At 48.0% G+C, this 14,449-nt stretch overlaps 1 protein-coding gene across 6 annotated transcripts in view; it reads right to left on the reverse strand.

The window, feature by feature from the left end:
• Window positions 1–14,449, reverse strand: part of Tbc1d22a (TBC1 domain family member 22A) — a 315,829-nt gene that overhangs the window by 116,058 nt on the left and 185,322 nt on the right. For all 6 annotated transcript variants that reach the window (XM_027954562.2, XM_027954560.2, XM_027954561.2 and 3 more), the window contains one exon: window positions 7,582–7,657. In XM_027954562.2, coding sequence (XP_027810363.2) covers window positions 7,582–7,657 — 76 coding nt within the window. The remainder of the gene's footprint in view (window positions 1–7,581; window positions 7,658–14,449) is intronic.

Here is a 14,449-nt window from a genome sequence, read left to right on the forward strand (position 1 = left end):
GGCTCCACCCTCTCCTTTCCTGCTCTAGTCCTCAGACTACTTGTACTTACACTAAAATAAACAAGTAAAGCATCGTTATTTCTCTGAAATTCTAATTTAACTGGGCACTCTGCTTCATTTGCTAAGTCTGATATCCTGAACCCTTAGAGGCTGTGGGGATGCAACGATCAGGCAGGCAGGGAACATTACCCCTATTTTTCCTTAAGGCTTCAAGCACAAGCACAGTCTGAATAAGAAAAGTGAGAAAGTATATTCCTGCAGGTCCGTTCCCAGGGAGCCCAGGCGTCAGCTTCAATGCCATGGTAGAAACACCTTGGGGTGGGGGTGGGGGTGGGGGCTGTCACACCTACTGATGACCTTAGTTCAGACTGGTCATCTGGACAGCTGCTCCAGCCACCCCACCCACCACCACCAGGGCCTCTCAGCCTTGAGTGCCCTCGGAACAGCTTGAGGCAGCGCCACTAGAACTGGGCTCCGGGAGCACCATCCCAGCCCACCCCCTCCCTGAAGCCACCCCCACAGTCCCTGAGCCACCAAAAATAGTGCCCCAGGTTCCTCCATGGAGCCAGGGTCGCCCCCAGTGGGATCACTCTCAGGTGTGAAGCAGTACTCTAACTCATTTTAATCTTCTGAACAAGAAAACAAGAATGGACATGACCTGACACACCTGCTGAAGCCAAATGCTTTCAAATATTTTTTTAAATACTGAATTAAGTTCTCCTTGGTTTCACTCATCAAAACATGTGGCGAATACTTCATCTATGTAGACCTCATCAGTGCCACAAAAAATGCAAGGCCCTGAACACAGGTGGGGCTCCCAGGGTGGGCAGTGGCCCGGTCTTCCACACGGGGGCTCCAACTGCGCCATCAGCAAAGCCAGGCCTGGAAGCCAGTTCTTCTCTGGTTGTTCTACCTCAAGGACAAGAGGGATCACATGACCCAGGAGGTTCAGATTAGACATAATAGACATGATGACCACAAAATGTGTAGATACTTCATGAGGATTTCCTGCAAAAATGTAAAATTTCACATTCAAATATACATAAGCATTCCAGATGTCACCAGGAGGGGAAAATCTCATCATGTGCTTTACAAGTTGTGATTCTCCCAGTCAGCTGGAGTGTGGTTGGAGAGTTAACATGTATTTATCATTGCAGCAATGAATTACTAAGTAATCAGTGAAAAGTGTTGATTCTATGCAAAAAAAAAAATCCTTTAATAACCAGAGAACAGACTGACAGTTGATACAAACATTGTAGGCAGGTAACCTTAGAATGAACATCATATCTTCTCTGAGCTACAACTGCTGTCACAATTTAAATGACAGGGAGAGTGGGACAGAGCAGACGATACTCTAATTCTGCCTTCCATGGCGCTGTTGGACACATGCCCTGCCATAACATACAACAAAGCAAACTTTAAGACACATTTAATTTTTAATCATTAAATTCCACTTAGTCATGAGCCTTGATTCAGGAATTTTTCAGAAAAATTATTCTTCCTGAACAAGCATTAGGCCCTTAGAATTTCCCTACTTACATATTTGAAAAGATTATAAAAATGAATCAAATTTTGTATAAACTCCAGATTTATGCTGCTGTCTCTGAAGTCTTTTCTATGATGGTGACCACAGTGCTCACCAGCAGCACCCACCAACATTGGCCTCCTATGGAGGCACTTCTCTGTCCCCCACCTCACTGTCATGATGGGATTCAGGCTGGCCAATGACACCCAAATGGGCATCATGTGCCAGTCTCTGTGGGAAACACCTCCCTCCAGCACAGGCACTGGATGAGAATATTCTTGACAATAGCTCCCTCAGCCTGTATGCCACAGTGGGGGCAGGACAGAACCCAGGCCCAGCCAGGTCTCAACAGTCACACTGAGTGAGAAACAAATGCTGCTTCAAGCTGCTGAGATGGAGAAGCTGTCCACTCACAAAGCAAGCCTGGGCCTGGCCTGGTAACAGTGACTCAGACCCCTTACCCAGCCATTCCAAGTCTGACCAGTGTGCACACCCGATGCAGTCCTGGTGCCAGGTCATGTGCTCAAGCAAGGTATGAGCGTTCAGGTCTAACCTGCCATGCAGAAGCAGACACAGAATGCACAGGGTCTGGCAGGAATGAATGCGGGTCACCAGAGTGGAGGACGCCACTATTGGCAAGAAAAACAGGAGGACAGGAGGAGATGGGGCACTAGCAGGTGCAGGCACCAGAGGACAGGTGGACTTAAAACACACCCCCCATAAGGAAATGGCATGGCACCTCATGCCAACACCAGCACACCTGCTTCTTCCTAAGTGGCCTCCACCAGCTGTGGCCCACCCCTCTGCATGCCCGTTTCACGCAGGGCGCTGGAGTTCTACAGGCCCAGGAGCAGTCCAGAGGCAGACAACGGTACCAGCAGCACCCTGCTGCAGAAGCAACACATCTCCACACCACACGGCACTACCAGGAGCTATCTGACTTATCACAAGTGCCTTGGTACGTGCCCAGTCAACTCTGACAGCAGGTGGTGCTGAAGAGCCGAGGGGTGCTGGTATGCATTTCCCAAAACAACTGGTTCTAGGCATAGCCTTGACCCAAACATCTAACCCACCATGACCACCATGGAGGGACTGGGGAGTTCAAAAGCCAGGGAGGGAGGAGGGCTGGAACCACCCCCAATTATAAGAGCTGTTTCTACTCAGATATTACGTTTTTCTACTCAGATGCAAGGTGCCCCCCAAGAGCTCATGTGTAAGACCACGCAAGAGTTCAGAGGTGAGGTGACTGGGTCCTGACAGCCTTAACCTCATCCGTGGATTAACCTGCTGATACAAATCAACTGGGTGGTAATGAAGACTGGTAGGGTGTGGCTGGAGGAGGTGGTCTCAGAGGTGTGCCTTGGGGGTTCTATGTTGTGAGCTTCCTGGTGTGATGTTCTGAGGTGCTTTCCTCGCCATGCCCTTCCGCATGATGTCCTGCTCCACCCACGGCCTACAGCTCTGAAAGCAGCTCTCTATGGACTAAGACCTCTGACACTGTGAATGCCAAATAAACTTTTCCTTCTCTAAAGTTGTTCTCATCAGGTCACAACAGTGAAAAAGCTGACCAAATACCAAGTGATCCATTTCTTCTAAAAGAAGAAAAGAAAAAGTGTTTGATCAAGAACCCAAACAAACAGAAAACATGTTAGGTGAGGTTCTGACAGCACCATAAATGCCAGAACCCAGCCCCTCCCTCAACCCCACCCATGTTACTTTGTGAGTGCTGCTGGTTGGGATGCAAGTCCCAGTTCTCTGACCCCCGGCCTTGACCCCTGCCTGCATCCTGCCCTCCCACCAGCAATCAGAGTTGTCCCAGGAGAATCTGATCCTGAAGATGGGGCAGGAGGGGCCTGTGGGAAACAGCTGGACACAACAGTGTTCCTGTGCACCAGAAACCGCTCCTTGCATGCCCAGCCACAAGGAAGTACTACTCTGCAGAAATGAGACCCTGGCCCAGCTGATTCTAAAGTGACCTAAGAATCAGCTCCTGTGAGGCAACTGATGGTCAGACCCAGGGTTCTGCTATGGACACAGCTGCCATTCATCCAGGAAATCTCAATTCCTCTCAATGACCCACTAGCCAATGTCCTGACCTATGAGATATCAGACTTAATCTCAGTCTTTCCATACCCTGGAAAGGGCCTTGTCTCTCTTGTGATGATTTATCTGGATCTGTCCTTTCTTTGGCAAACTTAGGGTACTAGATGATGTGCCTCTCCCCACAGGCTGACCTGGGTGGGTGGTTTGCCTGCTCACAGGAATCTGAAGTTCACAAGGACCATTCCCTACTTATGCTGCAAGGGAAGTTCACATGTGGCTTTATTGCTTTCCTTCTTGATTTATACAGTTTCTTGGAGGCAGTGTAAAACAATTCAGATTCAGATGTAATCCTGGAATATCGAATTCACTTTTGAAGGATACCTTTGGTGGATATAGACTCCAGGGAAACAGTTACATTCTTTCTGGATATTGAAGATACCCTCAGGTACATTCTATTGAGAAGTCAATTCTCAATAAACAGCTATTTTTAGGGAAGCATTATTCTTCTCTGATTGATTTGAGAATTTCTGTGTTTAATTAAATTCACTTTGATGAATTTCCATTAATTCTCCCCAGGATTCACTGGCCTCTAGAATCTGTGAACTTCCATAATTTTGGAAAGAGGTCATTCATCATTTCATCACTCTTTCCTTAGTTCTAAAACCCCATAAATATATATATCAGACTTTCTAATTACATCCCTACACTGCTTACTTTCTGCATTCTCATGTTCTTAACTCTCCAAGTTTCACTGGGCTATTTTCCTCTAACCCATTTTCTAGTTCACCAATTTTCTCATTAGCTGTGTCTAATGTGTTAAGCTTGTCCATGGGATTTTTATTTTTGGTTACCATGTCTTTTAATCCCAGAAAGTGTTTTGGGTGATTTTTCAAATCTCTTATGCAAAAATCATATGGTCACCTAGTCCCTGCAGATACTTTCAAACTTCTTTCTTCATACATAGGAAGCACAGTGGTTTTATAGTATGTGCCTAAGGATTACAAAAGCTCAGGTGGACCTGGCTCTGTTATCTGTTTTCTCTCACTTAAGGAGTCTTGAATGTGCAATCAAGGTCATTTCATTTGAAAAGAAAATATTTGTAGGAACAATTTAAGTTCTGGGGACTCCCTCCTAAAAAGAGGTTGTTTTTACTTTTCACAAGCCTTCTGAGGAACTCCAGTCCAGAAACTCCACAACCCTGGTCCTACACTGCCTGAACTAGAGGCTATGGGAGTCCTGAGAGCTGAGTGGCTCGCACCACAACCCACATCTCACCTTTCCAGCTGTCAGGAAGTAAAGGGGCATTTGCTGATTCCCTATTCTAAGTAAGCCAGGTTTTACCAACTTGCCCCAGAAGACTGCCCAAACTACAACACCCTTTAGGGTTATTCTTTCAGCCTGGGTGCTGTGCTTCTCTCCTGAGGTTCAGGTACTGTGTGGTCCAAGAAGTGCTTGTTTCCTTCATAGCAGTTTGATGATTTTTAAGAAACTTCTTTTCTTTTGTTTCCCTTTTTGTTTGTTTGACAGCTCTTAGTTATTTTCAATGGGAAATTTGGTTGGAATTATCTAGTCTGCCTCTCTGAAAGTAGAAATTCCTCCTCTTACCTTCTCCTCTAATTCTAAATTACATGGCTCCAGTCACCATCTCTCATTATGTGGGAAACTCCAATTTCTGCCCCAAGATTACAGGGGAAATCCTGGACTTCTCACCAGCCAGCTGCCCCTCCTGCAATGGTCTCTGCTCCCCACCCAGTGCCAACAAAAGGCCCCTGCCCACTCCTACCACACGGCTTCCATGAGGAACAAAACTCTCTTCCTTCAGGCACCACACCTTCATGTGCACAGAGCCCTAGAGGTTAAGGGTGCAGAGCAGCGCTGCTCAAAATGGGAAACTCTTGAAAGTGCCTCTGGCTAATCGTTGGTCACTCATTCCCCACTTCTGTACCCTTCCCCCCCAGACAGGTGCCCACTCTCCTGTGGCTTCCTGCCTACATCTTCACAGTGCCATCACTGGAACACCAAGATTCCTTACTTTGACCCTGCAGAGCAACGTAGCTCCTTTTCTGAATGAGCCACACCTGGACCTATCCACAAACCCTCACCTTTCTTCACTTGCAAGTCCATGAAGAGTTTTCCCTCACCAAAGCGTCAAAATTTTCTGAAATAAATACTTACTTTCCCTGAAAATGCAGAAATGAGGCAGTGGACTTTTATAAAGCAAATTTTTTCTTCCTAAAATAGTCTGCCCTTAATAAAATCTTTGAGGTCCCCAAAAAAGTTCCAAGCCCACAGATTCTTTCTCCTAGTGCGATGGTACGCAGAGGAGTGATCTCCAGAGCCACGGCCCTGGTGCTTCTCCAGGTGCCTGCTGGAGGCAGAGGGTCCCCACCAGGGCCACTACAGCAGGTTCCAGACCCTTCCTTCCGGAAAGCTTGGGTGTCCTCGTGTTGAGGACAACACAGAAGTTCTTTAAGTTTCCACAAGAAGAATGGGAAGGTCAGACAGCTCAGCGTGTGGCAGAGGGAACCTCCTCACCGTGGAAACAGACCTTTAAGAGCACAGGGTGAAGATGCCACACTCAGAAGCGATGCAGATGCCGCTCTTTCAAAAACCACCCAACAAATCTGCATCCTGCTTCTTTCTGAACCACAGAACAAAAGAAAATCAATTCAGGTATTTCTCCAAATGCAGCACTGGAGCAGATGAGCACTGGCCACAGCTCTCCAACCTCCAGGAAAATATAAAGTAAGCCTTCTGAGGGGCACAGGAGGAAAAGAAGAGTCTCCTAAGAATGAGTAATTCACATCCACTACGAATTGTAATTCAAAGAACTAAACAGAACGGCAACACTCATAAAACTGCAGGTTGAAGGAACAAAATCCAAGCACAGTCAAGCGCGATCTTACTGTGTGTGTACAATGTATGAACATAATGTACTGACAGAGGCAAAAAAAAAAAAAAAGAGCAGTATTTTGAATAGATAGGTTGAAAAGTACCCAAATATAACACTGAATCAAATAAAGTATCATTGGAAGAACTGTATAAGACTTCATAATATGGAAATGAGGCAATAACCATCAGCCACAGAGCTAGAAATCAGACTCCATCAGGAAACAGAATGGAGTTTATAATTTGCATGGCTCCACTTTATAATGTCATTCAGGGGCTTCCCTCAGAAGCCTGTGATGACAGGTTTCTCTGCAGCAGGTCCAGCGAGGGCACTTGCACGTGCTCACAAGTCAAACTGCCAAGTCCAAGTTTCAAACAAAGTACAATTTCCCTACATCCAGGGAGATGATTTGCCAGGCTCACCTGGGATGCTCTGTGAAAGCACAAGTCTCCTGGGCCGCTCACCACGGCGGGCTGGTGTCACATGTACTCCTGGTTCTGCTTGGCATCACTTTGTTAATGCTCTGTTCATTAATTTAACAAACTATCAGGAGAATACGCCTGGAACGGGTAGCATTATCTCTCAACTTTCATTTAATTAAACTCTGCTAGTGCAATATGACAGTCAGCACATCAAGGGGGAATTATTTTAAGGATGAAGGTAAAAAGTATTCGAAGTCCCCACTTAAACATGGAAGCATAATCTAAAATTGCCAGAGAACACACTATAATTTTTCTATAATATTAAAAGATGTTATTTCCAGACTTGGTAATTAATTGGATTCCATAGAGAAATTATTCTAACTTCCTTGATACCAAAAGCATGCACAAAGCCAGGGAAGAGAGTGCCAAAGGACAGCCATAAACAGCCGTCCCCAGCTCAATGAGGAGCAAGGCTGCCTGCACAGAAGGCACTCATGGCATTCCTGCCACACTGCCTGAATCCTGATCACCACGCTGGGTGAAAGGGGCAGGGCAGGTTCCTGGAAGGATTCACAGGGATGAGCCCCAGCAGGCTGGGTGCCACTGTGTCCTGTCCCACCAATGTCCAAGGCCACCTCCCCGAGCCTTCAACCAGGCCTCTTCCCACCCTCAAAGAGGGGCGGCTCAGGAAGCCAACTCACCGTCGATCCGGCTCACGAGTTCTTCCAACATCTTCACTTTCATTTGAATCCCAGGTTGGGCAAAGGTGTAGTTGTCCTAAGGAAAAAAAATAATGTGTATCATGTGCATATAAAATAAAACTTGAGTTTCCAAAAAGGAAACAAGCAGTTGAAATAACTTGAGAGTAGTGAATGTTTCACAACCTCACCGATCCATAAGCCTCTAGATTTTAACCTGAGAAACGAGGACAGGAGTGCACACAGCAGCATGCCAGTGCCTCGAGGGAAAGCCCTCGCGCACACCTCAGGAATGTGGAATGGTGCACTGCTGTGTGTAAATGTAAGATATTTACATTTAAGTTGAACAAACAATTTAAATGTGTAGCTCATCCCTCTCCTGGACTGACCACCTCCCTGGTACCAGAACAGCACACACTCAGCCTGCCAGGGGCAACTTATGGATCTTCCCAAAAATTGAACTCTCAGAAGTGAGGGTGTCAGAGGCTCATGTCAATGTACAGGACTTCCAGGCCCTAAAGGGGCCTCATTCACTCCAGTGAGACCTCAGCATTCCACCAGCTGAGACAGAGTGGCAGCAAAAGGTAGGGGAAAATTATAAGCTTGAATGCATCTGAACCAAACAGGCATAAGAAATCTTGGTCCTGGACTTCAGTTCATTTGAACATATCATTTTTTGCTCTGAACTTAGAAAGGTTAGCCTATTCTCCTAGGCAACTAGGTAACAGACCAAGGTTTATTTTTAAATCTGCGACACATTTATACAGTGTCATTTAACCTCATGGAGGAATTTCTAATGAGCCGGGTTGAACAGCACAGCTGGTAGAATTAAGGATGAGAAATAAACTAGAGAGTGGTTTGTAGCCTCAGGTGTAGAGAGGCCCTGCAGATTATCTAATGTCCTGTTCTGACAAATTTCAGAGCCATCAGGAGCACACTCCAGCAGCCCACAACCTCCAGGGTTGTCCCAAGAGAACACCTGACGGAGCAGGTGCCTCACAGTAGACTACACTGAGCTAAAGCACTGTGCATCTCCTTGACTACCCAGCTAGCTGACCAGGGGCCTAATGGCTATGCAAACAGCAAGCTGAAGAAGCTGAGGGTGACTCTTCCCCCAGACCTGGGGTCTGCTTCCAATCGGAGGGAGCTTAGCTGGTAACTCTCCTGTCCTCTACCTCCAGAAGCACCTCTCCAAGGAGACAATCCACTACACCCAGGAACAAATGGCCTGGGTGCAGCCCCCCATTGAGTCTCAGAGTCAGCTACTCCCTGGAGGCTCTGCTGCACAGGAGGACAAAGGCCCAACTGGCTGGGAGGCGAGCCTGGACAGCTTTGGGACTCATTCAGCTGGATCACATTAAGATAGGTCAAGCCACCTCATTCAGCAGGAATAAAGTTATTCTTTGGTCTCTCTCTCTCTCTTTTTTTTTTTTTTTTTCAATTTGTTCAAACCCAGGGATGGAAAATGGGTTGTCGAAAATCCAAACAAAGAGAAAAGAACAACACCCAGAGTCTACAAAAAGAAAAAGGTTCCTATTTCAACAAGGCCTGCCAACACTACCAGGTACGCCCTGGCAATCTGACTGTAGGCTGCAGCAGGAAGACCACAGACGCGACCAGCTCCAAAAGCAAAGGCACATGCTTGGGAGAGCTGTACCTGGCAGGGTGAAGCACAGGCCCCTGGCTGGGCACTGGCTGGGCCTGCACTGGTGAGTGAGCCCAAGATGAAGACTGCCTTGCCCAAGGGCCAGGAAGCCTTTAAGGGACCCATCAAAGACAGAGAACTAGAGCTGCAGATGCCAGAGCTAGACAGCTGCGCGAGGAGAAGGGCCTCTCAGGGGAAGCACTGGCCACACTGGCCTCCACCAAGGCCTCCAGGCAGACCAGGGGCTCACCTGGGGCACTCTCTCCCAGCAGCCCTCCATCCACCAGCACCCCAGGCCAGAAAAATAGCACTCGGAAAACATCTGCTGTGCGAGTATATGCACAGACAGCCAACGGAGAAAACCCAGCAGCTGAACTCTGGCAGAAATGGCAAGGGTATAGACACTAATATCACTCCCTTCACAGAGGCAGCATGCATATTCTTTCAAACTGAGATCTCTATTTGGGGTCTTCTTTTAAAAGGGGGCAATTACAAAGCACTTCAGTTGGAGGGAAGGAAGCAGGTCTCTGGACTTGGCAGCCTTCTGCGCGATGCATTACAGAAACAACGCTGGCATCAGCAGACACAGCCCAAGGGGACCCCATGCACCTGCACCTGCTGCCCTCCAGTGAGCTGCCCTAGCCACAGCAATAGCACTTCCCGACTCTTCAGAAGAACAAACCTTCCCAAGAGAGCATTTTTTCCTATATATATATACACACACACATATATACATACACACACACACACATATATATTTTTTTTGTATTGTCCCAAGAGAGCATTTTTAGGAGAGTGGACATAAGCCTCCTGGTCAGCTCAGCTGGAAGGATCCAAAGCACCCCCTGCTAGACCTGCAGCTCATAGTCAACATCTCTGACAAAGCATCTCCCACCTGCACCAGAGAGCCACCTCCCCACAGCCTCCAATGCCCTTCCTGGCCAACCTCACCTGACGGCAATCTATTCACTGAACACTTACTGATGTCTCCTATGTGCCAGAAAATTAAGTCCCGAGTATCAATGCTTTGGAAAGTACTGGAATCACCAGGCCTGGGTGCTGCCCCTGCACAGTATGCAGCCAGCCGGTCCCTGTCTGGCATCTGGAAACCTGGACAGGGTGGGTCTCAGCACTCCCTAACCAAGAGTGGCTCCCTGTGCCTAACCACACAGTGTGGCAACAAACAGTGCCTGCTTGACTTCTGGGAGTCTGGAATTTGGGTGCACATCAGGCAGAGTCCCCAGTAATACTTGAGCCCTTCCTTTGTGTTGTCATGGCCCACAGATGGGGTAATTAAGCATGTCCTCTGTGGCTCCACAGGGAAGGACTTCAGAGGTCCTGGTTTCCACTGGACTCCACCCTACTCCCTCTCTTTCAGCTGTGAGTATAGCTCAGCTGATCCTGTGAGCCACCACACCAGGCTGGGTCTGGGGTCCTGACATAGCAGGGAGAAATATGGGCAAAGTAACTTCCATTCCCAGAGCTGGCAATCTGCGGCTAAGCAAACACCCATCACACACGTCACACAGCACACGTGTGGAACTAACTGTGCTCCGGGCACCTTGCTGTATGGTACAGAATTCGACTGACCTGGAAGACCACTCTGAGGATACGGGGCCTGGGCTGAGCTGAGAATGGTGGTTCTGAGTGAGCAGGCAAAGAAGGGAGCACCGTATGGCAGTACCACAAGGGCCCTTGGGAGCACAGCACATTCAGGGAGGGAGGAAGGCCCAGCAGCCAAGGGCCCATCCAGAAGCCAGGAAAGGCAAGAGAAAGCCACTCAGCTGGTAAGAAAGATGCAAAGCCATCAATGAGGTTAACGAGGTGGAAATGGGGGGCAAGCACCATGGTTACAGGATTTGTATCTGAAAAGACGCTCTGGCTGCACAGTATAGAAACTGCAGAAAAGGACCAAAGAAGATGGGGACATTGGTCATGAAACAACTGCTGTAACCTAGGTAGAAAGATGGTAAGAACACGGCACTGGCTGAAGGTGTACCCAAATTGTCCAAGCCATTTCCTTCTGACCTAGGCTAGAGGGGTTTCTGAACTTGAATGTAGGACTTCACATTTATTCCTATTAGGTGTTCAGTAGATTGGTTCTCGGCTGGCATTCTGGGTAGCTAAACTCAATCTGAATCCTGATCATGTCATCTATCACATTAGCTATCCCTCCAAGTGCGTTGGCTACACTGATACTGGCAATGTCTTCATTGTAGTCTCCGAGAAGAGGGAAGGACAAGGACGGGGCCCTGTAACACACCTCTCAGAGGCCACAAGCAGAGCAGAGATACAGTATACACACAGCCTGGTTTCACTCCTGGCTTTTCCTGCTAGCTTAATTTCTCAGATTTTCTGTTTCTCATCTGTATACTGGAAAGAGAAATGCTCTTCCCAAAGGCACTGGGGTATTAGATGAGTGACTGTTTCTAAAAGGACTTCCGACAGTGTCTGCCCCTAGTGTGCCCCAAGCTCCTGTCCTAACTCCCATGCTGGTGCTGGCCACGGCACAGCAGTTAGGACTGAGGGCTCCAGGGCCCATGACAGAGCAGCCAGTACTCCTGCTGCAGACGACCTCAGAGGCAGGCAGGCCACACACCTGTGTGCAGACCCAGGGTGACCGGGGCACAGAGTCGGCTAACAGTGCCCGAGGGCTGTCTGTCATGGAATGCATGTCCTGGTCCGTGCCTGCAGTGTGGCCCAGGGTGTGCCCACAGAACACGGCTGAGCCCAGCACAGAGAAGACTGTGCCAGAGGGTTTGAGGCAGAGCTAGGAGGAAGCACAGTTCACTCAGCTTGGTGGCCCACGTGACCCGCTGAGGCGGGTGGGGACTCTGAGCAGGCTGGTCAGGAGCTGCAGTGAGACCTGTAAGGCTGCCCACCTCCCCCGCCTTCTTGTCAGGCCCCAAAGACCTAGGCCCAGCAGAGGTGGGCACCGGCCCAGCCCCAGGGGCGTGCTGACCAAAGCTGCAGAGCAGATGCCACCCCACACAGCCCCAAATGCCCAACTCCGGCCTCCAGAACACCCCACTGAGAGCTCTGCAGCAGCCCCACCCCAACAGCACCGACCTGGTCTGTCTGGACCACAGCCCCATTGACACACTGGCCACTCAGTCCTGCCTCACACTGTGGCAGGGAAGCTGGGAGCTATGTCAGCCAACAGCCGCACCAGGCCACTCCAGCTGGCAGCTGGGCAGGCAGCAGGAGAGGAGTGTGGACAAGCCCGCCCCTGCTGGCAATGAGGGGTACTCAGCCCATGCGGTGAGGAAGGAGGGCAGTCTGGCAGACAGTGGCCCCCATCTCTGTCCGCGGCCCCGGCCTCCTGAGCAGAGGCAGCTCTTCCATAGTCTTCCTGTACTTTCATGCTCTGGCGGTACTGGCTGGCCTGTGGACAGACACACCTACACATACATGGGGCTTTTTTCTCATTTTCAACATTTTTATGTAATTTTTACTTGGTCTTTTGAGAGTTAAAACTTCTTGTTTATTGTGTTCTTTTGTTTGTTTCTCTTTCTCTCCTTTCTTCTCTAATAGCCCATCTCTCTTGTTCTCTTTATTTCTTTTGTTTTTTTTTAATTTATTTTTCTCCTCCTTCTTTAAAACCATCACTTACTATAAACGTTCTTTTATCCTCCTACCACATTTCCTTTTCCCTACATGAACTGGTATTTTACCGTCTTTTAGAACGGCTTGGTTTACATGATTCCTGCCTCACCATCAGCTATTAGTACTGTGTATGGCAAATGTCACTGGCTGTTGACCTAAATGCAGGCCTACTTTGTGGCTATTTATGGCAGTCACTGTGGCAAGTGCTGACCATGCCGTTCCTGCTTCGATGGCAATTAGTCTCACAGACGTAGCAGTAGAATCTGGTATTTAGTTCAGTGTCGTCTTCTGCCCTGCGGCTGCTTGCCTCCTTTCCTGTGAGTGCTGGAAATCCACTGGGACACGAGGAGTTCACAGGCACGGACTCTCTGCTGCTGAGCTGCATCTAAAACCCTGCCAAGAGACAGTGTGACTGGCTCCACAGACAAACTGACCAACTCAAACTTCAATAAGAGCTGTGGAGACAAAAAGCCCAAACCAGTGACAGGCCCCATGCAGAAAGAGCTGGAAGTGGGAGGACCTAAGGTCCACTCCTGGACATCCACTCCTACGGTAAAACAGAGGATGGCCACACCTACAAATGGTCTCCACCTGGCTGCTTGCACACCCAGAGAAAGAGCTGCTAGGGGAAGGAGAGCAACCACAGAGGCTCCCACAGACCCTACTGCACACAACACCACTGCTGGATGCCCAAGAAGGATCCCACTCTCATGTGACCTAGATGGAGAGTGGGATTCTCAAGCTGTGACACAATATACATTGTATCAGAATAGATTGATAATCACCAAAGAACTAGCAGGGAAACTATACTGCAAACCCCACTTGGAAATACACTGAAAACTGCACAATACCCCAATACACCTGAACCTATCAGAACTTCCTGGACACTGTGAAGGCAGTTCTAAGAGGAAAGATTATAACTAAGAAAGTCAGAAAGGGCCCAAATAAACATTTCATGATTCATCTCAAGGCCCAGAGAAACTAAAATAAGCCAATTTCAAAAGCAGCAGAAGGAAGGAAATATTTAAAATCACAACCAAAATAATGAAAAAATAATACTAGAAAGGATCAGTAAAACAAAGAGTTGATTTCTTAAAAAGATAAAAATTATGGTGGGTGGGTGCGGTGGCACATACCAGTGGCTCAAGAGGCTGACGCAGAAGGCTCATGAGTTTAAAGCCAGCCTCAGTAAAAAGCGACTCACTAAGCAACACCGTGAGACCCTGTCTTTAAATAAAATACAAAGAAGGGCTGGGACGTGGGTCAATGACTGAGTTCCCCAGAGTTCAACCCCCAGTACCCCACCTCAAAAAAAAAAAAAAAAAAGATAGGTAAACACATGACCAAATTAACTAAGAGAAAAAGAAAGAAGACCCCAAATCAATAAAATTAGAAATGAAAAAGGAAAAATCTCCAGAGATATCAAAGAAATCCAGGGAATCATTAGGGACTGACTACTTTGAAAACTTCCACTTGAATCAACTGGAGAACCTGCAAGAAATGAATATCTTTCTAGACACATTGACCTGCCAAAATTAAATCAAGAAGATATGGAAAACATAAGCAGACCAGTAACAAGCAATGACATAGAAGCAGTAATAAAAAGCCTTCCAACAAAGA

This window comes from Marmota flaviventris, chromosome 3 (genome assembly GCF_047511675.1).
Source record: "Marmota flaviventris isolate mMarFla1 chromosome 3, mMarFla1.hap1, whole genome shotgun sequence".
Lineage (NCBI taxonomy): Eukaryota > Metazoa > Chordata > Mammalia > Rodentia > Sciuridae > Marmota > Marmota flaviventris.